The sequence below is a fragment of the Ambystoma mexicanum genome, chromosome 6q (assembly GCF_040938575.1).
Source record: "Ambystoma mexicanum isolate Mex_15411 chromosome 6q, UKY_AmexF1_1, whole genome shotgun sequence".
In the NCBI taxonomy this organism is placed as follows: Eukaryota; Metazoa; Chordata; class Amphibia; order Caudata; family Ambystomatidae; genus Ambystoma; species Ambystoma mexicanum.
This window is the reverse complement of record NC_090937.1, coordinates 60,938,785-60,966,182: the sequence shown is the minus strand read 5'-3', so window position 1 is coordinate 60,966,182 and position 27,398 is coordinate 60,938,785. Positions and strand designations below refer to the sequence as shown.

Sequence of the window (27,398 nt, the reverse complement as noted above, 5' to 3'; positions counted from 1 at the left end):
TTGCCCTGCAACCATAACGTTCCTTTAATAATGTTTTTTCACCGAATTTCACAGATTTTTAAAAGGGCAACTTAACCATAACGTCCCATATATATATATATATATATATATATATATATATATATATATTCTGGACGTATAAATAATATTTTATTTCCCCATATTTTAACCTCAGCAGAGGCAAGATCCGTGCACAAACACTGGGCTGTAGAAATCTCAGGGGTTTTAAATTTTCAAATGTAGGCCGATCTGGTGCTGACAGGCACAGACAGCTTCCAGCACTTAGCATGCGCCACATTGAGGATCAGCTCACCTTCTGGAAAGTACCCAAGAATTGGCTCTTCCCACCTGTGTCTTGACTGACCTAATCCGCCTCTTGGGGGAATTCACTCCCAGACAGGTACGTGAGGGCAACTATTAATCACATGAGGAGACTCAAAGAAAGTACTGAGCATGTGAGGAGACTCCAAGAAGATATCGAGCATGCACAAAGATCCCTGTAGACCCACATACCAGGACCTGCACCCTGTCATGGGTACGTATCATACTCCGTCTCGATGGAAGATAGCAATATATCCCTCCCAAGGTATGGCCACCGACCGTTCACATCTACAATCACCCGCTACTGGATCTCATATCGCACATCACCTCTACCACTAGAATGCAGTCCCACGATAAAAATTTGGTCTAGCTGGACACATAATCAGTCTCCTTGACTTGTACTCTCCGACAACCTTCACAGCACCCAACCACAAGCCTGTTCTACTTGGGTCGCTAGCAGGGACTTAGGCACTCTAAATCTCTTGGACCAATCTGTCATACCTCAGACTTCAGTCCGCCAAGGGCTTTCACTTATAGCATTTTCCAGAGGCACACATATCCACAAATGGCCCATTAACAAAAGTCTTTCTCCGCTAGCGAGTACCTATCAGGTTGGGAAGTATACAATTAGACCTTCACTGCACGCAAGTGGGTGTGGGCTAAAGGTTGCCTTACAGCCATGGGAATTCAGTCGACCGAAGGATGTGCATGTGTTAAGAGCATACCCAATGTGAACTGATACATGAAGGGGATGGTGGCGGAGCCTTGCACCGGTAGCTAGAACCTCCTCCACCTCCACCGACGTCCCCTCTGAGAATCAGGGCACTTGCGTGCAAGAATCTGCATATAGATAGTGTGACGCACACCTTTCATGTGACCTTTTGCAATGACTTCTTGTTGTTGATCGGTCACAAAGTGCGCATGTACACCTGCCTTCCTAGCATGAGCATTCACACTTCCAAGATGCATATGAAATGTCTCTGAGTTACCCGCTCCTTTCCCTGCTTTGAGCAATCTCTGCATCACACATGTGCACTGGTAAAGGTTTACACATGTTCATGTATCATACGTACTTGTTTAAGACTAATGTGCAAATAAGAGCTCGCACAATTTCGAACTTGCAAGTCCACAAAACCAGAGGACAATTAAGTCAGACCATAAATCCTTATTTTAAAAATTGCACCCAGAATCATGATTTGTATTGTTAACTGGCTCCTTATATCCATATGGAGGCAGCATTGGAAACCGAAAAACCTCTGAGTACTTCTATGAGTATCCTGACATTTTGCCTACAGGAATTCCTAAGAAGTAATTTACTTCGAAGGAATTCCACCGAAAAAACACATCAAAGCAAAGGCACTTTTTGTTGTTTTGTTTTAAAAGAGACACGATTAGCACCTGTGTAGGGAACTACACGGGTGCTAAGAGGCGTGGGGTTGGGGAGGGCATTGTACCAGACAATAAAGCCTGCGTTCCGAGCATCCTGATTGGCCAGCAACCCCTTCCAGGGTGCTGATAATTGAAGGAGCCCACGGCTACAAGCAACGCTTAATATTTAGATTCCTCCCACTTCTAAGTGCTATACAATTAGGTGACATTACCACCCAATGAATTCTCCCCAATGTATTGACATGACTCGGCTCGAATTTTAACCGGTATACTGTAGTCTAAACACAAATGCCTGGGATAAACCAGTTACTTGCTCATCTATCTTGATTTCTAGTGTTTCATAAATTCGGATGAAGCACAAAGTTTTTTTTGTTAACTCTACTGACATTCATATTTATTTGTGTTTTTTACTTACCACAATTCTTTAGTTTAAAAAGAGGATGATCCAACGGCAGTGGTTCTGGGACCGTGACATCTAGACCGGCAGCTGCGATCTCACCATTGGCCAGGGCCTCATACAGATCCTCCTGGCTAACCACCGCTCCCCTATATAGAGGTCAAATAGTAAGGTATCAATATCACTTCATGAGTACTTTCTTTTTTCTGCAAATGTTTTCTAGGAGCAGAAGGATTTAGTTACTCTCATTCACTTAGTCATAGAAATTACTTTGGAGAAGGCTAAGTTCAAGGGCATTTTAATTATATTGATGTGAGTTTGTTTAGAGTTCACGCTAAATGATTGTTTTCTTTAGTTTCAAACCAACCAACTTCACTAAAGGTTTGAATGGTTCCTTAAATTGAACAGGATTCGGTTGGATGTTAGTGAATTTGGTAGGGCAACCCAGATTTGCGCATCACAATGATTAATAGCGACATGCCAGAGTTGGGTTGGGATCCAGGACCCTAGAGAAGGGGCAAAGAGGCAGAAGAGGGTGGTGGAGCTTATTTATTTATTTTATTTATTTATTGGATATTTGTAAGGTGCCTATACAACAAATGGCCTTTCAAGGCCCCACAAGACAAACAAGCATTGGCAACACCAATAGTATTGGCATTTACTGCTGTTCATTGCATTTTGCATTTATAGGTACCAGGGTGCAAGGAGGAGAGTGCAAAATTTCATATTGGGTTGGGATAAGGCGTGCAGATGTGCAATAGAATGAGAAGGGGAATAGAGCAAGAGAGGAAGCCATTGATAGAGCATGCCATCATGCTGAGCAAGAGGACATATGAGCGAGAAAGGGTGAGAGTGAGAGGGTAAGAAATACAGCGAGAATGTGAGAGGAAAGATGCGAGGGATAGGGAGATGGGGTAAGATGGGTGGGTGGGGGAAAAAAGGGTGTAGGCTTGGTGGTGGGGGTAAAGAGAGAGGTTGTAGAGTTGAGTAGAAAAAGAGGGGGTAGGATGGGTGGTGGTAGATAGAGGGGGTAGGGTGGTGGTAGATAAAGGGGGTAGGGTGGGTGGGGATAGAGATAAAGGGGCTAGGGAGGGTGGATGAGGTGGGGTGGGGTGGTTTGGTGGTGGAAGAGAGGGTGAGGGTAGGGTGGGCGGAGGTAGATATAGTTGGTAGGGTGGGTGCAGGTAGAGAGAGAGAGAGAGAGAGAGAGTTGGTAGAGTGGGTGGGGGTAGAGAGAGTTGGGTACAGTGGGTGGTTGCGTCTGATGAGAGTGGGGTAGGGTTGGTGAAGGGGTAGGATGGGTTTAGGGTAGAGAGAGCCAGGGTTGGGTGGGCAGTGGTAGAAAGAGTAGGGATAGAGTGGGTGGGGATAGAAAGAGTGGGGTAGGATGGGTGGGTGGGGGTCGAAAGACCCGGGGTAGGGTGGGTGGCTTTTCTGGTAGAAAGACTGGGGGTAGGTTGTGGGGGGTAGAAAGACAAGGGGAAGGGTCGATGTGTGGGCTAGAAAGACTGGTGGATGTGTGGGTTGGTTGGGGTAGAAAGACTGGGGGTAGGGTGGGAGTGTGTAGCGAGAGTTGCTAGGCTGGGTGGATGGGGTAGAGGAAGTTGGTTGGGTGGGTGCAGAGAGAGTTGGGCAAGGTGGGTAGGGGTAGAGAGAGGCAGGGTTGGGTGGGTGGGGGTAGAAGGACTTGGGGGAGGGTCGGTGGGGGTAGTAGAAAGAGTGGAGGTGGGTTGGGTGGGGGTAGAAAAAGTAGGGGTAGAAAGAGTGGGAATAGGGTGGGTGGGGGTAGAGAGAGTGAAGGTAGAGTCGGTGGGGGTAGGAAGAGTGGGGAAGAGAGTGAGGGTAGGGTGGGTGGGGGTAGTGAGTGGGGGTCGGTTGGGTAACAGTGGAGAGAGTGGGGTAGGTTGGGTAAGGGTAGAGAGAGTGGGATGGAGTGAGTGGGTGGGGATACAGAGAGTTGCTAGCCTGGGTGGATGAGGAAGAGAGAGTTGGTTGGGTGGGGGTAGAGAGAGTGGGGTCGGGGTAGGGTGTGTGGTGAGGGGGTAGGGTGTGTGAGGGTAGGGAGAGTCAGGGGGTTGGGGTAGGGTGCATGGGGGTAGAAAGACTATGGGTGGGTTGGGTGATGGTAGAAAGAGTGTGGGTAGGTTGGGTGGATGGGTGGGGTGAGAGAGTGAGGGTAGGGTGGGTGGGTGCGGGTAGTGAGTGGGGGTAGGTTGGGTAAGAGTAGAGAGAGTCAGGCAGAGTAGTGGGTGGGGATAGAGAGAGTGGGGGTAGGATGGGTGAGGGTGTAGGGTTGGTTAGATTGGGTGGGTAGATGTAGAAAGGCTGGGGGTGGGGTGAGTGGGGTAGAAAGAGTGGGGGTTGGGTGGGTGGATGGGTGGGGTGAGAGAGTGAGGGTAGGGTGGGTGGATAGCGGTAGAGACAGTGGGGGTCGGTTGGGTGGGTGGGTGTAAAGAGAGTGGGGCTAGGGTAGATGGGTGTCAAGAGACTGGGGGTAGGGTGGGGGGGGCGAGACAGTGGGGGTAGAGTGGGTGGATAGCGGTAGAGACAGTGGGGGTTGGCTGGCTGGGTGGGTGTAAAGAGAGTGGGGCTAGGGTGGATGGGTGTCAAGAGACTGGGGGTAGGGTGAGGGGGCGAGACAGTGTGGGTAGGGTGGGTGGATAGCGGTAGAGACAGTGGGGGTTAGCTGGCTGGGTGGGTGTAAAGAGAGTGGGGCTAGGGTGGATGGGTGTCAAGAGACTGGGGGTAGGGTGGGTGTTGAGAGAGTGGAGGTAGGGTGGGGCTAGAGAGAGGAGATGGGGTGGGTGGGGCTAGAGAGAGGAGGTAGGGTGGGTTAGGTGTAGGATGGGAGGTTGGGCATAGAGAGCATGGGATGCAGGCGTGGCATTGCTGGTTGCTATGTGAACAAGCTAGTCTCAGTTCAGAGCCCAATTTCCCTCTCTCTCTTTTAGCTTTATGTGTAATTCAATTACAATATTAATATAAGATGTAATGGCATCTGATAAGTACTAGCTGAGTTTCTGATTTAATTGCACTTCATGAACCCCAACCACTATGTGCTCTTCCCAAAAAACACTCCCCCAAGATCATAGAAGTGCTCCTTTGGCTTGCTGTCCTTTACTTCTAGTTTCACTTTTGACATTGTAAGCACAAGTCTGAAATGCACAAACTGCATGGCTATGTGGCATACCAAACTGGGGCTGGCTACATATCTTGCATGTGGCACGGAGCTAACCGGGAGCTGTCAGCACTGCTTTCAAGTGCCCCAAACCTGCCTCATTAATAATCACAGGAGTTTCAGCATCCGCCCTCCTAGGGGCAAACGTGTGGATCGTATTACAGAGGCATGAGGGCTGGGGTCAAGGGAAAACGGTAGATTTGCCTGAACTCGGACTACTGCTGCTGGGCCACAATATGTGTGTGTCAAACATGATTTAAAGTTGTGCAGCTGCCCCTGTGTGTGATGTAAGAAGACAGGAGGCAGAACCTGAGGTGGTGGGCAGAGGTGGGCCTGGGAGGAGCATGGGACATGGTGAAAGGAAGAGACAGAGAGACAGTCACGGGTAGTGACTGAGACGGGCAGAGAGAAAGACCCGGAGAAGAGCCAAATACATTAGGTACTAGAGAGAGGAAGGCACTTAAGGTCCGAAACAGGCAGCAAAACTGAGCTACGCAAAGAAAAAAAAAATATTTACATTTTAAAGTAAAGTAGACTCCGGGACCATGAGGATTCGCACATTATTACGCTGTGACCTCCCTTCAAGATCGTCATTTTTGGCTGCAATATTCTTTACAGTTTGTTGTAGTTTGGAAACCTCTCACTGCAGAACCGCCACCTTATCCGCAGCCTCACTGATTCAGTTTTCCACTTCACTCATCCGACCACACAATTTGTCAATTTGCACAGCCAAGAGTAAGTGCATCAAGTTTTGTATCCAAGGAGTCTGTGCTGTTCTTTAAGGCTAGCAAAGTGTGGTTAAGGGCTGTCACATCCAGCTGGGAGGGGCCCAGGTCAGCAAGCTGTGACAGGGTTACTACATCCAATCGAGCTTACTGGCCCATTCTGCCCTGTTTCCTAGGGTTCACCAAGGCCCTACCCACTGGAGTATATCCAAAGTCTTGATTTGTGGCAATAATGCCCCATGGTGCTACCAGGCGTCTGCCACAGTATTCAACCCACGCACCTCATGGGCCCAGAAGAATAATATGCACAAGGAGGAAGTATGCTAGGCTTTTCTGACACCGCCTGCAGCAATACGACCCGTGGGCACAGCGTACCTTAGCTTCCGTGTCACTGCATTGTTTATCCACAGTTGAAGCCAGATCACCAGCACTTCGCCTTTCACCAAAGGACACAGCTCCTACCTCGCCCGAAAGTATAGTAGTAGATGCATTGGCAAAGGTTAATTTGAAAATGTAAAGTAATTGGAACTGAGTTTGCAAATGTGATTTAAAACTATTTTATGGTTATGTATTTATTGTAATGAAAGGTTTATATAAACCAGAACAATAAAGAGAAAAAAACATTTATGCATACTAGTATACATAGAGTTTATAAGTGGATGATGCAAAGTGGCTTGCTGAATTCAAATCTGTTTTCAGTTTTTAAATCAAGCAAAGTGTTCAAAAGTTATAGCCGATAATATGATTTAATTTTGGCGTTTTCCAAATAAATACCTTTACTTCATTTTTTTCCAAAGCGTGCTTGGTAGGTGTATGGGAGTTTATCATTACCAGAAATATTTTGGACTAAGGCCTTTGAGGTCCCAGGCTATGAAACAGACAGACAATGGCTAATGGTTTATTGCTCTGCTTCAGGCCAAAGGGTCAGGATGTCATGGAAATGTGGTCTTTTGAAGCATTTGTACACTAAAGTAGTAGACCCAGGACCTTTGATCCAGCATCATTCGTAAACTGTGATGCTCCACAAAAATGAGGCTTCTGGAATACAAAAACCTATTTATGAGATTTACGATTTGCTTTGAATACCCACAGCTGTGTCTGTTCAGGTCAGTTAATGCATTAATTACTGATTAGTGTTGTGTATTTTCTACCACAAAGCTGGCCTCTGGAACTTCTGTCATGTGAAATGAAGTTTAATAAACACAGGATGGGTTTCCAACATTCCAGCAGTGTTTAGAGTAATATAAATGCAAACAAACAATGCTAATATACTTTTTCTTTACAAAAACATATTCATCTATGTCTTACAAAGAATTTAATTCAATCAGTATACAATATTGCATTAACTTGTTATTTCTTTCTCAGAATATTAGAATACACTTTAAGGCTCATTTGTATAACATGGCTTGACAAAGGAACACTGTTTTGCATTGAACATTTTTTTGGAACAATTTAGTTTTGTGAGATGAACATTCTAGGGATAGAAAGCAATGTACAATGCACCCTATTTAGGGAATGCATTATATTTGTATGAAATAAACTCGATAAGGTGGCCACAAGAAACCCACCATTGGCCCCAGTAACCCATCAAATATCAAAGGTGTCGCTCCTTCTACACTCCTGCATATTATTAACACATTTAGTCTTTAGCTGTATCACTTACTATGTGGAGGCCAACCAACTCAGTGAACCCTTCCTTCTCTAATTCCCTCGGTCTGGCTTCCTTCAGTCTGGCTTACCACATATATATTTTATTACCTTTCTCTTTATTTCTCTGCTTTTTTGATGCTGTTGTTCATCCTCCTGCCTTCCTTCTTTCTCATAGCTTTTCTTTCAAAGAAATGTCTTCAGCTTGTTGACCTCCTACAACCTTTCCATTTCCTGGAACTAAGGGCACTAATATGGGAACACCCAACTAGTAGGGATCACCCAAAGGTCTGTTCTTGGTCCCCTACTTGTCGCACTGTACACTTCCTCTTTCCGCATTGTCATATGTGCTATTTATGATACTTGCCTCGTCTTCCCTTTCCCCTCTTTTACCCCTGCACTCTCCTCTTCTATCACTGACTTCCTATCTGTTATCTGTCACTGGATGCTGCTGTATTGCTACTTGCTCAACTACTCAAAAACTGAAATAATGTTGCTCCTGTACGCCAAAACAACACCACATATCCCCTCTCCTTTATCATTTTAAACACGCCTCTCTACCCCTTCCCACATGGTATGAAGTCTGGTAGTTCTCATCGACTGTGACCTGAAATCAGCACTTCGTCACCCCCACTACTAAGGCAGCCTGAACAGCCACAAAATGCATCCACATCTCAACTTTCACTCTACTGAAACCCTCCTCATGACCATGGTTATCAGTAGATGTGGGCGAAATTGCAGCTGATGAAACAAAATTGGCAATCTTCACCTACAATTCTGTTTCGCCGGTGTGGCGTCTTTTTACCTGCTTTGTTATTTTTTAAGCCAATAAAATTTTCCTGGAATTCAATTTTTTCAAGCCTTCAACATTTCATCACCATCCAAAAATGAAATTTTGTGAAATAAATGTAATTGCAGGCAGATAAAGCCAGAAACACCCAATTGCACAATTTGCGAAGTTAACGAATTTTGCCTGGAGTTCGCACATTTTTCCAGTGTGCAACTTTTAGTCAGTTCACCCGCTCCTAATCCTCAGCTGGCTACGTTATTGGTCCAGCCCTCTGGCGGGACTCATTCTCTGCTCTACAAGGTATCAAGCTATGCTACCTGTACCCCGAGAACCTCTCACGATCCCCTGATGGGGTCAGTTTAAATGCCAAATTCCTTCCTATTCAAATTCCCACCGGATGCATTTAAATCCATCCACAGCATACCCCCCCCAGCCAGCCTAATGGATCTCCCAAAACTCATCCTCATGCACTCTACATTCCCATGCTCTCCTGAGCGTAATCATTCTCCACCCATCCGTTGCTGTCTCACACATTCATTCCCTCATGCTCCTGACTCCCAATCTCTCAAAATACCTATTCCCTAAAATTAAGGACATTCCAAAATTGACTAGTTCAAAATCACCCTTAAAAACACCTCTTCTAGAATTGAGCCGTGGGTCTTAGAATATTACTATCCAATTCAGCCATCCCAACCAGGATGCTGTGTTTTTCCTAGTTACAATTGAAAAAATGTAGAAACACACTGAGAAGAATCCTGAAGTGAAACGTTTGATGTTCAAGAATCAGGGTTTTAGGTGGTTTTCTTGAATTCAAAGCTCAAGAGTGAGACTGATGTTTGAGTCTGCTTTCAATTTTGCAGCCCAATTGCGATGGGAAGAAAGAGGAGGGCACACAACCAAATCACCCGAGGGTGGGAAGAGGGTTGTGCAGCTGAGAAAATAGGGGTAGATGGAGTCTGGCAGTGGCTAAATAAGGTGGCATCAAAAATAGATGGCTGATGGGAAGGAGGCTGCAAAGTTGTAACAATGGCCGGGAGTTAGGGAGATGCAAAAGGAGAGACGCGGGCTTACCCCACATAAAGGCAAAGTAGCTGAATGGTGCAAGGGTGCGGAGAAAGAACAGGAGGTTGTAGGAGATTGCTCCCTGTAAAAGAAAAGCAGGAGTGATGAGTAGCAGCAAGAAAGAAGAGGAGGAAGCAAATTGTTATGCAGTGCCAGAAAAAAGGATTAAATAGTGAAGAAGAAAGGAAAAGTCTGCAAAGTGGTAGGCGCGACCAATAGTGGTAGGCGCGACCAATCCTAAAACAGAGTTGGGAAACAAGAAATCGAGAATCGTGAAGTGGGAGGCTCTGTATGTAAATTCGGGAAACTTTCTTTGGCCTTGAAATCGGGAAATTCAAAAGGGAGACTGGAGGGCAGGTAGAGTAATTTCGTCACAGCCACATAGATTCCCCATCCACCATTACCAATCAATTGCTTATCTGTTTGTATCTGTAGATACAGACGATGCATTTAAAGTCTTTCTAATGGGTTAATGCTTGAGAAGTTTTGTCCAAGCTTCACAAGCTGGCAGCAGTTTAAAACACATTTAAATTCAAAGTCTGAAGCCTTGCTTTAGTTTTTAGTGTCGAGATGGCTGCCACCCAGATATCTACGAAAAATAAAATGGCGAATAGGTCTTCTTCCCCCTTCTGTATAAAAGGGTCCCTTATGTTAAGGTTAGGATTACTTTTGTTCCAACTCCTAGACAAGCATGATTCAGTGTTCCAATCTCTGCTGTCGTTGTGGCAGGACGATTTTTTCCAAGATACTGGTAATTATAGATACGTACATTTGTAATAAGAAGATAGTGTTCAGAAAGTGCTGGGCATAAACCGTTTTTATGAAAGAAGTGTTAGTGGCTACTTATATTTCTTGGACCTTCTCTTGAACAAATGATGCATTGGCAATTTCTTTGTGGCCCAGGTGATTGTGATGCCCCATGCATTTATCAGTTGACCAGACATAAGATCTGTGCTCCAAAGGCAGGTTTAAGGTATTGTGGTGTTGGAGGATTGCTTTCTTCAACATGGGGTGAACTGTAATCTGTAGCTTTCAGTGTTCTGATAATGATGGCAGTGTTACTGTATCTCTATTGTTGACCAGAGTTTCATTGGTGACTTTTAACACTGAATTTCCATGGAGCTGTGTTTCTGAGGTATTGGTGAGGCAGAGTGAAACTTTCTTTTTTATTGTATGGAGTAGCAATTTAGAGAGTTTCCTGACTGACTTTTTCTGGAGGTACTCTTGCTTTTTGTTGATGATTGTTTTGTGCTATTGTTTACAGCGTGTCTTTCGCCACTCTTGCTTTGTGCAACTTCACACCGGTTGTCTGAGGGCTTGGGAGCTAAATTACTTTGCATAAGAGGAATAGGTAGGTCTTTCTGATGCTACAGTGCTCTTGAAACTATGCAATATATGTGGTAATAGTTGGTTTGAGTTGTGGTGGCTATCACAGTAAGGCTTGCCCTTTGAGAGGATTCCTTAACTAGTATTGGTACTTGTTGGGACAAAAGACAACGGATGGTTATAATATACTGTTAAAGCCAAAAGTTTATTAAAAACCTGTAAGACAACTGCTTATTATATACTTGTAAATCATTTTGTAAATCCATTAAATCTACGCAAATCATTATTACACAGACTGTTTTCCTGTGCTTTCTTCTTTTATCAAAAGGAAAGGCACATTTGAAAAATCGTAATTAATGTTAATGGATGTTCGTTATAAATTAATTGTTCTCTTCGTTATTAATGTATTTTATTGAATTTCATTATGAATCTTTTGTTTATAATGAATCGCAGGGTACTTTGATAAGTGACCTGCACTGAGGTCAATTGTAGCAACTAAAAGTGTATTGTTTATGTGTATGTTGAAGGGCAACTATGGTAAAATGTACTCACGTTCACAATCTAAACACATAATTAAGAAGAAAAGTAGGTCTTGGGTATCAATTTTGCCAAAAAGGTAGGCAATATCTAACTACGTAAATTACATACATTCCTATGCGTTAGAGTCTGTATGCCAACCTCCCTGGGTTTCACCCATGGTTTTGTTGGAGAAAGCCAATATGAAGGTGGCCCTCACTCCTGCCCCCAACACTTGGACCTTGTAAGTGGGGATGTGAATGACATCCTTTGGCAGGCAGGAACCTGGATGTTTTTATGGGAATTAAATTATAATTATTGCCTATGTGCCCACCATTTGTGTATATATGGTACAAACGTCCCTTTCTCAACCTCTGCTAACCCCTTAAAGTCGGGCATGAGAAGAAAGAAGACAGGAGGTGTCTGAGCATTGGAGGAGAGGATGGGGCGGGGAGGGCAATATGAAGGATCACATTTGTCTATCATCCAGGACTGGGGACCACAATCCCACCTCTGGATACGGAAACACTTTGCTATTATAGCTGACATCACCTTATAGATGCTATATCTTAATCCAAAAAGCATCTTTATTTACAACAAAATGGTATCCTTCTGAAGGATATATAGAATTGTAGATGAGTAACTATCAACAACAGGAATGTATTCCGCCAGCGGGTTCCAAGTGACATCTCATAGACAAGGAGAGCAAAGCTTAAGTGGTCTAGGATGCCACCTTAAACCTGTGGGTTAAATGAATCCCCTTATTGATTTTTTGGCCCCATTGGTATTCATTTTCCTCTCCCGGCCCTCCCCCCTGGAGCAGCAGAAATGGTGTAAAAAGGACAGGAATGCACAACAACCTTGCCCGGTAAGCATACAGTGGCTCCTGTCACCTTAGCCTCTCCCGGTCTCGGGAGGATAGCTCAGGGGCAACGTGCTCGCCTTAGAAGCAAGACAACACGGAGCAACACAGGTTCGATCCTCGGGTCCGCGCTTAGAAACCTCTGGGTATTAAGCACGTAATAAATAACCTATCATACCACCCTTCTTCTGTCCCCAAACCCCAGAGACGCTGTATTCCGCTGATGTGATGTCACATCAATGGAATGTAACTTACATATTCCACAGTCATGATGTCATAGCAGGAGGATACAGCATCTAAAAACATCTGTATGCACGCATGGCTTCCTATGTAAACCATACACAGCAAGTGTACATTCCCTTGCCTGTTTCTATATGGCAGCCTTCATGCCGGAATATGCACATTGCGTTTGGACCGCCCAGTTGCCTCCTCCCCCTGCCTTCTTATTTTCCCCTCTCTGCTGTTTCTTACCTGCTGGTGTTTATAAACACAGCTGTGCTTTTCATTTTGGAGAAGAGCTTCTTGTTGCAGATGCCCTGTGTTTCAGGTGTCAGGGCACAGCACACAGTGATGAAATCTGACCGCTCGGCTAGCTCATCCATGGAAACTGGAAAGACGCGAAGGGAAAAGGGGAACAGCACACATCAGTCCATCAGTCGCAGACCCCTGGAAATTATATGACCTGGTACACTGGCAGCAAATAAAGAATGGAAACATTATGCGCTGGATGCCACGTTGCTATGCCTGGGCAAACCTTTTCAAGAGCGAATCTCACACAGACACTTGGTTCCCAGGCTTTTCGTCCTGTCTGAATCGACCAGCATTGCATTTCTTAGTCCTGAATCTGCAGAGGAATTTCGGGCTTCACGGCAAACATTGGCATTACATTCTGTTCAAAACATAAGTTTATATAGAAGACAGGTTGCAGAAATGGAAGAAAGGTCTGAAAGGAAGACAGGGTGGGATGGGAGCTGGATGAGAGGGTGAGCAAGAGGAAAAGCATCGGATGCTTGAGTTAATGTTACCAAGATATGACTGCACATTCTACTGCAGCAAAATACGTTACTAGATTGCACCTGCTACAGACATCTGTGTGCCACCTCCAGTGCACAGATCAATCACTTGACAGGGACAACTCCTCATTCTTTCATCCATCTAAGAGCAACACAAAGTGTCCACTGAGGTGCAACATTCTCAGTTGGCAGGCATGCACCTCTGTTGGCTAGAGGCAGACTTCATAACATGTCAAAGATGTCAAGGCCTCATTGTCATTCCCCCGAGGTTGATGCAATGAGTACTATTGCAGTCTCCAATATTATTATAAGGAGAGTTTGTGACAAGCATGTACATATGCAAGGCTTGTTGGACTGGAATGTAACAGAAAAGATGGGAATGTAGGAACCAGAGGAGAGAAAATGTGGTACCAGCATGAATAGGTGTCTTTCTATTTCCTGTGCACCAAGGTGGTTGAAGAATGATGAGCACTCCCAGCTTCCACCCAAATCACTCCTTGAGGGTGTCCCTCCCATCCCTGTTGAGAAATGCTTTAGGAGCACTGTAACTGTACCTCCTTCAGGGGAGTTGCTAGGTCAGGAAAAGACCGGGGCTAAGCTGATGTCGGAACTGTTTGGACTGGGGGCTAGCTAGGCTTTTGGCTGTAGCTCCTGAGATTCTATCCGGGGCTACAACCAAAAGATCAGGGGCTATAGCCCCCTTAGCCCCCCCTAGCAACGCCCCTGACCTCCTTTGACCTATGTTAGTCACAAGACTCTGTGAAGGACCATTGACTTATAACAGCAGAGCAGGTCTTCTCACTTCCTACTGGAGCAAGTTGGGAGTTGCAATGAGTAGCAGCCACCATACCCGTTGGAATGGGATAGTTCAGCCACGCGAGGAAGTGTTGCACTACGGTTGGCCACACACCATGCTCTGGCACCAGGGGCTGGACTGAGGATCAATTAGGTTGTCTTGCCACCACCCCTCAAGAGTGCAATGTTCTATGCTGGGTGTCTGATGAACTCTCGGGTTGTACACTCAAGGGACCTTTAGTGAACAGCCATCTTATTGGACGGAAGTATTACATAGAAGGGTTTGCGAACGAATGAAAATTAGGCTAGGTATGGAATAAGGTTAGAGAATTGCCTGGTATAACTAGAGTGTATGAGGGGTGGGCAGACAGAGAGGGGATGTGACACTGGGGGGTCCCATGCTAGATTTCAATGTGCATGTAATATGTTCTCAATAGACCTTGTTTGATGCAATACAGGTACCAGTTTCTCCTTTGAGATTCAGGCATGAGTGGAAAATCACTGAGCAACCGAGAATTAGAAACCTCTCAGAAGAGGGGCCCAGCTATCATTCAGCCAGACACTGTGCAGCTCAAGAATTGGAGAATGGGCAGGCGATCCGAGTGAGATAGGCTAGAAAGGCCAGGTCCACAAAGAGGGGCCAAGGACAGTGTCCGGTGAAAGGCACAGTGGCATATGCAGAGAGGTCAGTCCCGCTGAGCAAAGTACAGAGAAAGATGATCCATCTCTGCCCCCACCCAGCCGGAAAGCAATAAAGGAAACGTCTTGCCGAATGCAACCCCCTTTCTAATTGCTGCCAACCGGCCTGTACCCATGAAAGGCCATGATAACACAGGGGGTGATTTGTTTGAAGAATGCATTTCTTGCAAGCAAATAACAAAGGGACAAACTGTCATAACAACTGCAGATTAGGTCTCAAATTAAAACGACCTTTCCTACAAATAGCTCCACTCAAAGTTTCTGCTGCCTTGAACTTAACCTGAACTTAACAGCCACACTTCTTAAACGTATATGAAATTCGTTGAACTCGAACTTTGGTTTGAGTTTGGTTGAGTAAGTTCATGCGTGCTTTCTCTTTGCATTATATTTCTGATAAGTTGCAGCACACCAGACAAAGCATTGGATGCCCCAGCACTATGTTAACCCTCAGTACACTCCCTCTCAGGAAAGCAAGAGCTTGAGCAGGCAGAAGTTGACTGGTGGCTGTGCAAGGGCTCGCAAGAATAAATCCTGAATATAATTGAGTCAGACCCGGGCTATGTTCGGATTCGTTAGTTGCCATGGAAGTTGATTGGCGCAGGCCAATCGTGTGAGTATGATATACAGGACCAGCGCAAGGGATTCGGCTGCACCAAATGGGATTTTCAAATACAAGCCTGAGGGAAGGGCTCCTTCATTAGAGCAGTAGATTGAATGAATAATGTTAGTGCAATGATGTTTGATTTATCAAAATATAGGACATTATTTTGGATTATATTGATCTGTTTTGGTAACTAGGAGCCTCTTAACTTGTGCCAGATAACTCTGAGTCTGAGCTTGGCGGAACCCCTCTTTAGCATTCAAACAATACTGACAGACAAGGAAGTCGCTAGTGTAAGGTGTGCAACCCGCTATAGTGTTACTGGATGTTATTGTAGATTAAAGGAGTAATAGATTTCTATGTTGTACCTGATGTGGAGAAATGTTTGATTTCATTGAATAATTAATGGATTAAATACCGTTTTAACGATTAGTTCATATAGTGTTTTGTATACAAGTCCCTCATGCCATTGTGTTTCCCTGAAGAAGCCTGGGTCAGCAGAATAATTGGGACAGAACAGCCAAAACCTGGCTGGCATTAGCACTTTAAAAATGATAAGAATACATTATCAGCTGGTGTGGTGACCCAAAGGAAAGGGAATGCCTGTTAGTCATGGCGTGGTGACCCAAAGGAAAGGGAATGCCTGTTAGTCATGGCGTGGTGACCCAAAGGAAAGGGAATGCCTGTTAGTCATGGCGTGGTGACCCAAAGGAAAGAGAATGCCTGTTAGTCATGGCGTGGTGACCCAAAGGAAAGAGAATGCCTGTTAGTCATGGCGTGGTGACCCAAAGGAAAGAGAATGCCTGTTAGTCATGGCGTGGTGACCCAAAGGAAAGAGAATGCCTGTTAGTCATGGCGTGGTGACCCAAAGGAAAGGGAATGCCTGTTAGTCATGGCGTGGTGACCTGGTGACCCAAAGGAAAGGGAATGCCTGTTAGTCATGGCGTGGTGACCCAAAGGAAAGAGAATGCCTGTTAGTCATGGCGTGGTGACCCAAAGGAAAGGGAATGCCTGTTAGTCATGGCGTGGTGACCCAAAGGAAAGAGAATGCCTGTTAGTCATGGCGTGGTGACCCAAAGGAAAGGGAATGCCTGTTAGTCATGGCGTGGTGACCTGGTGACCCAAAGGAAAGGGAATGCCTGTTAGTCATGGCGTGGTGACCCAAAGGAAAGAGAATGCCTGTTAGTCATGGCGTGGTGACCCAAAGGAAAGGGAATGCCTGTTAGTCATGGCGTGGTGACCCAAAGGAAAGGGAATGCCTGTTAGTCATGGCGTGGTGACCTGGTGACCCAAAGGAAAGGGAATGCCTGTTAGTCATGGCGTGGTGACCCAAAGGAAAGGGAATGCCTGTTAGTCATGGCGTGGTGACCCAAAGGAAAGGGAATGCCTGTTAGTCATGGCGTGGTGACCCAAAGGAAAGGGAATGCCTGTTAGTCATGGCGTGGTGACCCCAAGGAAAGGGAATGCCTGTTAGTCATGGCGTGGTGACCCAAAGGAAAGGGAATGCCTGTTAGTCATGGCGTGGTGACCCAAAGGAAAGGGAATGCCTGTTAGTCATGGCGTGGTGACCCAAAGGAAAGAGAATGCCTGTTAGTCATGGCGTGGTGACCCAAAGGAAAGGGAATGCCTGTTAGTCATGGCGTGGTGACCCAAAGGAAAGGGAATGCCTGTTAGTCATGGCGTGGTGACCCAAAGGAAAGAGAACGCCTGTTAGTCATGGCGTGGTGACCCAAAGGAAAGGGAACGCCTGTTAGTCATGGCGTGGTGACCCAAAGGAAAGGGAACGCCTGTTAGTCATGGCGTGGTGACCCAAAGGAAAGGGAACGCCTGTTAGTCATGGCGTGGTGACCCAAAGGAAAGGGAACGCCTGTTAGTCATGGCGTGGTGACCCAAAGGAAAGGGAATGCCTGTTAGTCATGGCGTGGTGACCCAAAGGAAAGGGAATGCCTGTTAGTCATGGCGTGGTGACCCAAAGGAAAGGGAATGCCTGTTAGTCATGGCGTGGTGACCCAAAGGAAAGGGAATGCCTGTTAGTCATGGCGTGGTGACCCAAAGGAAAGGCATATGTACATGTAGATTATGCCACACATGGCCTGACTGCATATTTCATCATGTCTAGTATGAATGTGGATTTTACATCTAATATAAAAAAAAATCTTTTTTGTACATTTTATGGATGGCTTTTATATATTTGTATGTCATTATTAAGAATGATATTACATTTCAATGAATAAATGTTCATTGAATGCCCTGTGTTGGAATCATGAACTGAGCATTGATCTAGAATGGGATATCTGTATGTAGACATTGCTTGCTTTTGGATATAAAGTTACAGATACAATAATATGAGAGTGTTTTTCACTGCATTTTATGCATGTCTGCTGTGTTGTCACCAACCTCATCTGGAGAAAGGGGGCCACAGTGTCTCAAGGCACTCTCCAATGACCACACCTCGAGTGCCACTTTGAATCCCTTCTATAGGGGGGATATCAGTAAATGGTAAAAAAAAGTGGCCAGCTGAGGTCAGTGTCCACTACCTAAGAACCTGAAACCAAAATTGCATCTAGAAACGCCAAGCTTGCTCCTCAATGAACCACACTTTAGCAATACAAGTCCATAGAAGGCCACCCTCACATAACTCTGGAGATTAAACATTCCTTTGTAAACACCACATGTCTTACTTGAAGCTGCATCCATAAAGGGGGCCTTGGGGGCTTTAAAAGTATGTATTGTGGCCCAGTGATGATAATAACACAAATGTTGCGGTAAGGCAACAACGGCGCCCGTAGTGCTACCGGCGCCGTTGGTGCCATGCCGCAACATTACGAGTTTGCTCGCGGGGGCCGCTCTGCACGCCTGGTCAGACCAGGTGTGCAGAGTGGCCCCCGCGAGCAGACCAGGATGATAGCAACGGTACCGTTATGAACGGTACAGCTGCTACCATCCTCCCCATTCCCATTGAGCCCTATCGGGGCTCAAATGGGAATGGGGACGTACCGGCTCCGGGTCCCGCGAAAGGGAATTACCGGGCCCTCCAAGGTCGGAATGGCCCAGTAGGACCCCTTTGCGGGACCCGGACCCGAGTTTGGAGGTAGCCATGCCCTTATTAAGGGCATGGCTACCCCGAAACTCGTAATGAGGCCCATTGGCATTGTTATTTTGCCTTACAGTGTAATTCGTTTTTATTTAATAAGACCACATTTCTCATTTATAATTAGAGTCCCTCGGGCTCTGTCAGAATTACTTTGTTTCTCAGCGTCCGATATTTGAGCTTTTGCTCCTTTCTCAATATTAAGGCTCAGGTAATCATGTCCCTCCTATCTTGGATCAATTGTAGTTTGTGAACTGATGCTGTAGGTAGACTGGAACACATGCTGTCAAGTTTAGACTCTTTTTGTCAGCATTAAGGTTAGGACAACATCTACTTCGTAATGAAATTCAAAGAGTGGCATGATTTTCTGAGTATGTGAAACCAGCAATGACTATTCCCTGTGAATACAACTCCTTATTCAGCTTTCACGCCTTTGGTCCTGGGTATTCTGGACCATAACAAACACATTAGAGTCACTATTGATACCTGAACTTTGAGAAACTGCTGACCACACAGATCTTCTTGCAATCTCCCTCTAACTGCATAATCCTCACCATATATATTTATTTTACCCCATCGCCTTCTCACCTCTCTTCCACCCCCAATCCCAAATCCCTCACCATCTCATGTCCTTACTAACACCGTTATATTATATAATGCCTCCCAAATACTTCCCAAAACAAGAACAAATTCCATGGCCTCAATTATACAACAGAACGATACCCCACTGAGATAAAGTAAGGACCATGTTCCCCAGCATTCTACTACCCTGATATACAATACTAGTTGTACCCGGTGTGTAGTACACCACACAAAGCACTCTTTCTCTCTCCCTGTGCTTCTCGTCTGCCCGTCTCCCTCACTCTTTCTGTGCTCTCTCTCTCTGTCTGTCTCTCTCACGGCGTGTCTCCTTCCCTATCTCTGTGGGCAAGAGAAGGCTCGGGTCGTCAGGTGCACTATATCTCCCCACTCTCTGATGCCGTGCCAAATAATCAGTGGCCAGCAGGCAAAAATAAACATTGCCTTCTGGTCACTGAAGGATCAGATTATTGGTTTTAACCAGAGCATATCCTATTACAAGAAGGAAGGATGTTTTGAGTGCCAAAATGGCTCTTTTTAAATGTGTACAATGTTCATTAGTAATGATCAGCTTCCAGTTTATTTTGTAGTCATAATTAAGTGTTAACACCCATTCCGGCGGGCTGGATAGTATGGTAACGGGCTTGGGGCCAGAGTTAAAAGCCAAAGCTGGACGAGGGTGTTTAACAATGGTCATCAGGCCAATAATACCTGATCCAGCATGCTGGAGAGGGTGTTAATGCTATTTCCACCCGGGGTTGCCAATCCAATAACCCGGAGTGCTGAGAGTGGTGTATTTTGTTTGAATGAACAGGACGCCGCGCTGCATCCCATTCATTCAAACAAAATACTGTCCCAAGGTGGCCGCCACATAAATGGAAGGAGGGGCTCCTTGCAGAGCCCCTCTTCCATTTCCATGACAGCCTGGATGGAGCGCGGCAGCAGTGCCGTGTCACCACCGAAATTAAAGGTAAATAGGGGTTGGGGGGAGGGAGGAAGTTAAAGTTAGAAAACTTAAGGGAAGGGAGGGTGGGGGACAAGATGGAATTGCAGGGATGGGGAAGCAGCCAGCGGCCTGCTCAAAACGTGGGCTGAGATTAGCAGTTTCAGCCCATGTTACAAGCAACCTGATTGGTTGGCTTCTCCGTCCCGGGTGCCAATAAGAATGCTACACTTGGTTTATCCTAGCAAAGCACATTAACTAAACCTAGAATAATCATATACATTATTTCCTATTGTACTATTTCAAAATACTCGTATGAGGAAGGGGAATGTGTCACATTGTTCCAATGGGGGTTCCTGGCTGCTTTCCACAAAATCAAAGAGCATTTTCAGAACATAAGAATGACCAGGGATCTTTATAGTTGACAAAAGTGTCTGTGATAAAAAGGTAGGTTGCATGCTTGAATCACCAAGTACTGTGGTGAGTTGGGGCAACTCCACCTGTTTTTTCTGTGAGGAGGCTACGCTGCAAGGGACTGGGATGCTCCAGCTGCTCACTGATGTGCATCCCAGGGAGTAGATGGAGAGAGAGCCTGAGGCTCGCTGGTCCCTGTAAGACATGATAACAGTCCACCAGGGACCTCACTAATATAAACTCTCCATATTGACTATAAGTCCTGAACCCCTTCAGGAAAAGGGTAAATGGTTTGTTATTTAAAAAACTGGGATCCAAAGAAGAACTCTACTATAGTTCACAAACCTGTGGAGACTGCAGACCATAATGCTATCATTCCCCTCACTCAGTTGGAGGAACGACAAGGATAACAACTAAACCGAAGACTAAATATGCTCACAGAGAAAGGGGAGACGCAAAATACCATAGAACATTTAACAGCAATGATAGGAAATCCAAGAAGGCGCTGACACCCACAGCACCTTTAAAGCAGCCAACCCACCAGTGAACCCATTAGAAATCTTAATAAATGGTGCAAAGATGTCTATTACACAACTAAGGGCCAATTGGGGGAACCATGAGAAAACCCTAATTAGAACATGTGTTACAAAGAAGCATGGGGCAAAACACGCACAAGTAACCACACTCATCCACACCTCTCCTGAGAAGTATAGAAGAAGCTGGGCAAATCCACTGAGAGCAGTAACTGGGAGGAGAAAGGGGCAAGGACGCCGCTACCTGGTACAGGGTGGCCACTTTGTTGCGAAACATCCAACAATACAAGAGTCTAAATGTGGAGAGAAAGATGGAGAGACCTTTCCATTGAATACTGAGGAACACATAGGGGGTCATTACGACCTGGGCGCAAAGGGATACCGGACACCGGTAATGACACTGGTGCCGGTAATCCCTTTGCGCCCTATTCCAAGGTCCCTTTGCGGGTCCCTCCCTTAACGCCTGGTTTCACCAGGCGTTATGGACGGGACCCGCAAAGGGATACCGGGGTCAATAACGGTACCGCAATTTGCGGTACCGTTATTGACGCCTTCCCATTGAGCCCTACGGGGGCTCAAATGGGAATGGGGAATGGCTTTTCAAATGGGGACTTACCGGTCCCGCAATGGTCGTAATAGACCGGTAAGTCCCCATACCAGCAAGTCGGTGGTGGTACCGGTATTGGTGCTAGTCATAGCGCCATGACTAGCACCAACCTCGGAATGAGGGCCACAGTCTGAAATAGACCTGTGCATTGAAAGCTGAGCACCAGAAGGTCTTGGAGGGACCTGTCCATTGAAAGTTGAGAAACAAGGGGTTTAAGGAAGACCAGTCCTGAATGCTGAGTCATGACAGCTGGGAGAGGCCTATGTGAAAACATGGAGAATCGAACATTGCCAAGAGAACCACGTGTGCAGCGAGATGCACTGGAGTAGCAATGCTGCACAGTCCAGCAGAGAGGATGCCAAGGTAAGGCTGAGAAGTGAAGCCTGAAATCAAGAGGCCGGAGAGATGGCTAAAAGGTGCATGATGGAACCATGATGACCGACAACGGGTGAAGAAGGTGAGTACTACCTGAAAGAACCTTCCCAGGACAGCTTTGTTTCATAGATTAGGGCTGGGCATTTGTAGAATAGACTTGTGTACACTCTCTTGATGGTCATGCATTGGAATATTTACGTGCAAGCATAGCGTTAGCCAGCAGGTAAAGGACTTGCTAAGAATAAGTTTGGATCTTTCTGCTGGCCAACCATTGGACATTACTTTGCAGAACAGACTGTTCCTGAAGGGGCAAGGACTCATTAACAACAGTCTTATGAAGTTTATGATTTCCTGGAAATCTCAAAGTATGTGCTGGATATCTCAAGAACATCCCTCTTAGTTTTGCCCATTCTCTGACCCTGTTTCACTAAGTATGTCCTCCTTATTTCTAGAGTTCCCTTGTGTGTTATAGGCATTGTGGTACAACCCTTTCCATGAATTAATAAGGAACAAAGCACTTTTAAAATCACATCTTTCTCTTGCCACTTGTGCCATTACTCACAATGGGCTCGATGCTCATTTTATTTCTTGCACCATTGACACTAACATTAAAATATGTGTAACCATGAACAATGCATACTTATTCGGATAGCCTCTGAGTTTGGATTTAAGCAAGGGATGTGGCCTTTGTCAATCTATTGAGGCCAAAAAGGCAATGTGTCGGGAGTTGATGTTGGCTCTCCCCAAAACCGGGAGGCTCCCTAACTTTTGGAAGAAGGGATAGAAAGCCCACCTTGCACACACGGGTGTCTATGTGCATGTCCAGTCCCCAGTGCACAGACATCCTTGTACACATAGGATCTATATCCTAACAGAAGAGTATTCTAGGCTAAAATCTTTCTGACTAGAGGAGCAAAAAAGGGACACGAGTTTAAGTGCCAGGCTATTATGCAAGTATATGCAAAAAGCACGAATATACTCGTCCTTGGCACTGAAGGGGTTAAAATAACTAAGGGTAGTATGGAAGTGGTGTAAAGTTATTTACACTTGTGATTGAGGATGCAGATGTAGATTTGTCCGTTTCATTTTGTTTTTTTTACACCTGAGCCTTGAACACCAATATTGCCTCGTTACTGTTTTTGGTCTCCCTGACTGCGTCCCAATATCGACTCATAGTTTACAAAAAAAGATACTGTAGGAACGGATGTACATGGAGACTGTGTGTAGTTGCAAACTGATTCGTTGGAGTTATGCAAAGGCCTCTCCAAACCAACTCTCTCTTGCCGGGAGATCTCTTCAGCTGCCTCACTTGGAATCTTCAGAGGAAGCTCTGAGGTTGCCAAGTGATGCAACTGGAATGACGCAATCCCCCCCCCTCTTTATATTCGAAGGCTGGTGGGATGGAAAGGTATTTCGTTGACAGTGTCTCTTTCAGTGGCGTGTGCACGGTCTGAACTTTGAAATTACAGCCCCCACAAATGACTGAAAGTGTTCAATGGGGCACTGTTTAGCTTATATCTCCCATTCAGTCATGGGGTGTAGTAGTGCACACCACTGAACACAATGGAAGAGAATGCTATCACTAGCTCCTACCCGTTCTATGTAAGAACCACTCCCAACACTTAGTTGCTTGCATCCGTTGCAATAATTAATCTTATACCAAACTTGTAGTTCTGCAGTGCGGGAGCATTCTCCTTCCGCATGCCTCGTCCCACACAAACATTTGTCCTTTCTTTGCTAATTGTTTCATGCTGGTTGATGTCTCTGCAAAAGTATCTACAATCTTGGAATAATCCTCAGCTATTCCTAGAAAGGAGATCAACTGTTCGTTATCTATCAATTCTGGTATTTGCCTAATATTTGCCTAATGGTATCAACTGGTTCTTTCTTAGGTTGTAGTCCTCTCCTCAAAGGACCCTGCCCCAGGGTCTTCTCTGCTTATTGTTCTAGTATCCCTGCTCAGGGTCAGACCTGATTCTTTTATAATTTGCAGCGCCCTTTTTAGTCTTGCATCATATTCCTTCTTGTTTTTGGCATGCACTGATCACTGCCTTCTCTGCCTGAAACAAATGGTATTTTATCCTCTGAAAAATAGAGGTCACTAAAGCTTGCCCAAATGGCATGGAGATGTATTGAACCAAGCCCTCTGGTGTTATAAAGTTGTTTGAGCAGGGGGTGCAGTCGTATTTGAGGATATGCTGACCTGCGATCTAGTGTGAAAAAGTGGCTCACATCCCCTACGGTGGCTAACAAGAGTGACCAGGAATTCAGTTACCTTGAGCAGGGGATGTCTGTCTGGCATAACACACTTTTTGAGAGTCTGTATACAGCCTTAACTTGCCCTTAGGGTCGTGTATGACTACCAAATGCGATATTCTGCTGATTCAATTCTTTCTATAACACCATCCGTTGCGTGGCTTGCAACTCTATCTTGACCTCCTCACGCTCAGATGTTCGGTACGTTGTGGGATATCGGCCTAGCCCCAGGTTTTAGCCTAAAGCAATAGGTCAACCTTTTGAGGCACCGTAGACTCCATCTGAATACTCTGTGTCTTGGACTTGGCACATTCTTTCCGCACTGGGATCTAATGTCATGTTCATTTTTTTTTCCTGCCCATCTCAAGAGTAGGATGGTTGCTTTGCACGCGACGTCCATCTTTCCTTTTGCAATTCTGTCTTCAGCCAATGACCCCTATTCACTTAGTCCCCGGATCCAGACCATGGAAGCTTTCACCTTTGCCTCTTTGTCTTGCAGGTCTTCACACAATTTGTCTATGATGTTGGTATTGCTGGTTCTGTAGCATTTGGACATTGGCCCTTCCTTTTGCATCTTCTATAAATCAATCTTTTTGCAGGATTTTCCTCGCTGGTGGCTAGGTCCTATGGGTTATCACGCCTGAAGCATTGACTTCTTCCCAATCAATATTTTCTTCCCAGTTTCTATTGCCGCTGAATTTCTTGTTTATTGGTTAGCTTTTTCCCACTGCATGGCCTGTACATGGCCAACGTCCGTGTTGTTGGCATTCACTGTTGGCTGGCCTTGGCACTTCCGCTTCTGGGATTTCATTTTCTGAAGTGGAAGCTTGAGCGAAGCACACATCGGAGTTTAACTAAGCCACACAAAGTGCTACCAAACACACATCTGCACTTCTGTGATGCTGGCGGCTGGCTCACTTCTCGTAATCGGTGGCCAGGCGGTGCCCTCCTCTCAACTGCTCTGCTCTGCTTTTATGGATGTGCCTACTAAGCCTCTGCATCTTCTTGTTTTCTGCCATTGGGACTTTCTCGCTTTGTCATCACCAGTGAAGCGACAGAAGTACATGGAGGTGGAGTGTGGATGCAAACTCATTTAGCGTAGCTATCTCAAAGGCCCCACCCTAGCAGGTTTCTCATGCAGGTAGACCAACTCTTCGGGGTAAGCTCTGAAGATTCCAAGTGATGCAAGGGGAATACTTATTCCCTCCCAGACATGCACTGCAAATAGAGCAGGTTTAGTTCATATTGTAGTGCGCAAGTACCTGGAGACAATTAAGCACTAATAGCTACAGATGAAGAGGAAGCAACCTTTGCAGTTAAGGGTGAAGGATCATGCAAATTGTGATATCATCGCAATGACACATGCTATTACATGGAGATGTTAGCAATAGTGCGATTCCCAGACTTAATACCCCCATCTTCGCCAGGTATCAAACAGTTCTGCCATATCCACTGGTAAGGGGTGGGGGTGATAATTGGATGTGTGGCTGGGGTGCAAAAGCTTGACTTGGAAGACTAGCACATATTTCAGTCTGTGTCTCTCAAGTTCGAGTCATCAATTATTAAGAAGGCCTGTGTGTCTACCTTGGGACATGTTACTAGTGAAACGTTGCTATGTTGTCACTGACACAACGGGGGTGTAGTCATTTACGCAATAGTGTTACAAGGAAAGCAGTGCTTCAAATGTGTTCCTGTTTGTTTGGTTCAGACAGAGAAAATATCTAGGGACGGGGTCATTTCAATATAGAGGCAATGGGATTTAGGACAAAAAAAAACATATCAACAGCTAAACTCAGATAAGTTTCCTGGAGAGGTGCAATCATCTTTTCATACCAGCACCAAAGAAGTAATAATAAAATATAGTATGTGATTTACAGACTTTGATTCCAATAATACATGCAATACGGCTTTATGAATCTGTTTGGAGATTGTAAAAATACATATTCATTGCAATGTGTTTAGTTTTTCTTTATCTTCATACAGTGAATCATTTCTGCTCACCAAACTCTGCTGAGATATTGGCCGCCACTTCGGGTCTTGGGGTGACATCTGTGTACAGGAATTTCTTTACTCCAAATGGCTTCAAACGCTTGGCAATGGCTTCACCTGGGTGCACAGGAATACGCATCAGCTCTGTCTAGAGAAGGAGTATATCACCGTGTGCCTTTCATCCTCCAATCAGGTATCAATTATTTATCCCCTGACTTACTTTACTTTTAAAAATCAGTGGTCAGCTACCAGGGGACAGCGGCAGAGACTCAGATTATGGATTATGGACTTCGAGATGACCCTGGAGCTCATGTTTCACTGAGCCCCGGCATGAACAGAAGGCGTAAAAACCTTGAGTATGGCTTTAACGCCTTGCATTCACACCACAGCTCATTTTCAAGCATTTGTATGGCGGAGTGGAGGGGTGGATCGCAACTTGCGAGCACGAAAGGGTGCATGTACAATTACAATGAAACCCTCCCCAACGTGCGAGCATGTCTTGGGAGGGTTTAATTGTAATTGTGAATGCTGCCGGCATTCCGGCATGCCAGGCAGCATTTACTCACTTTGCACCGCGCAGTGCAAATGTGAAGGGTAAAAGTTGGTGTAAACTGTTGTATGCCGCCTTTTGCCCTTTACATTTGCATCCCGCAGTGCAGTGCAAATGACAAAAACGTGGCGCCTGTGATCTGCATACATTCAAGTGTAAACGTCGCGCGTCACCGGTGGGAAATTACGCATTTCGAGTATGAGCTCCCCTATGTTAATGACCAAGAAGTAACCCAGAATTCAGTCTTCGTAGTGTATGGTAGTCCCACTTCTAAAAATGTTAAATATTAAATAAGGGACTTGATTGATTGCTATCAGGTGGCCAGGGAAGGCATTCTGGGCGCAAGGGTAGATAAGTGTGATACAGCTCAGCTACTGAAAGTACATAAACTAGGCTTTTACACCATCAGTGCATTTTGCTGTCTTGCTTTCAGTATATTATAGGGGATTTGGAAAGTGGTATATGTATGGCTATTTGAACGGTTTACCTACAGTATTTCGAATGACATGTTTTCGAATGCCATAATGTCGAAAACATTTGGCCGAAAAAAAAAAATTCGAATGTCTTTTTTTTTAATTTTCTGTTTGAAATGGGGGGGTTCCCCCCAACCCCCACTCCCTTTTTTTAAACCCTTTTTTTACTCATGAAACCAAAAAAAACATGTAAATTAAAAAATAACCCATTTGAAGAAATAAAATGTGGCTCAAATGTTTTCGACATTATTGTCATTCGAAAAAATG

At 45.3% G+C, this 27,398-nt stretch overlaps 1 protein-coding gene across 1 annotated transcript in view; it reads right to left on the bottom strand.

Annotated features, from left to right (window-relative positions):
* The window catches only part of LOC138515768 (glyoxylate reductase/hydroxypyruvate reductase-like), a 251,739-nt gene that overhangs the window by 32,968 nt on the left and 191,373 nt on the right, over positions 1-27,398 (bottom strand). Inside the window, exons 6-8 of the mRNA XM_069630479.1 lie at positions 26,121-26,225; positions 12,685-12,820; positions 2,126-2,256 (exon numbers count right to left, since the gene is read on the bottom strand). Of these exons, the coding sequence (XP_069486580.1) occupies positions 2,126-2,256; positions 12,685-12,820; positions 26,121-26,225 (372 nt within the window). The remainder of the gene's footprint in view (positions 1-2,125; positions 2,257-12,684; positions 12,821-26,120; positions 26,226-27,398) is intronic.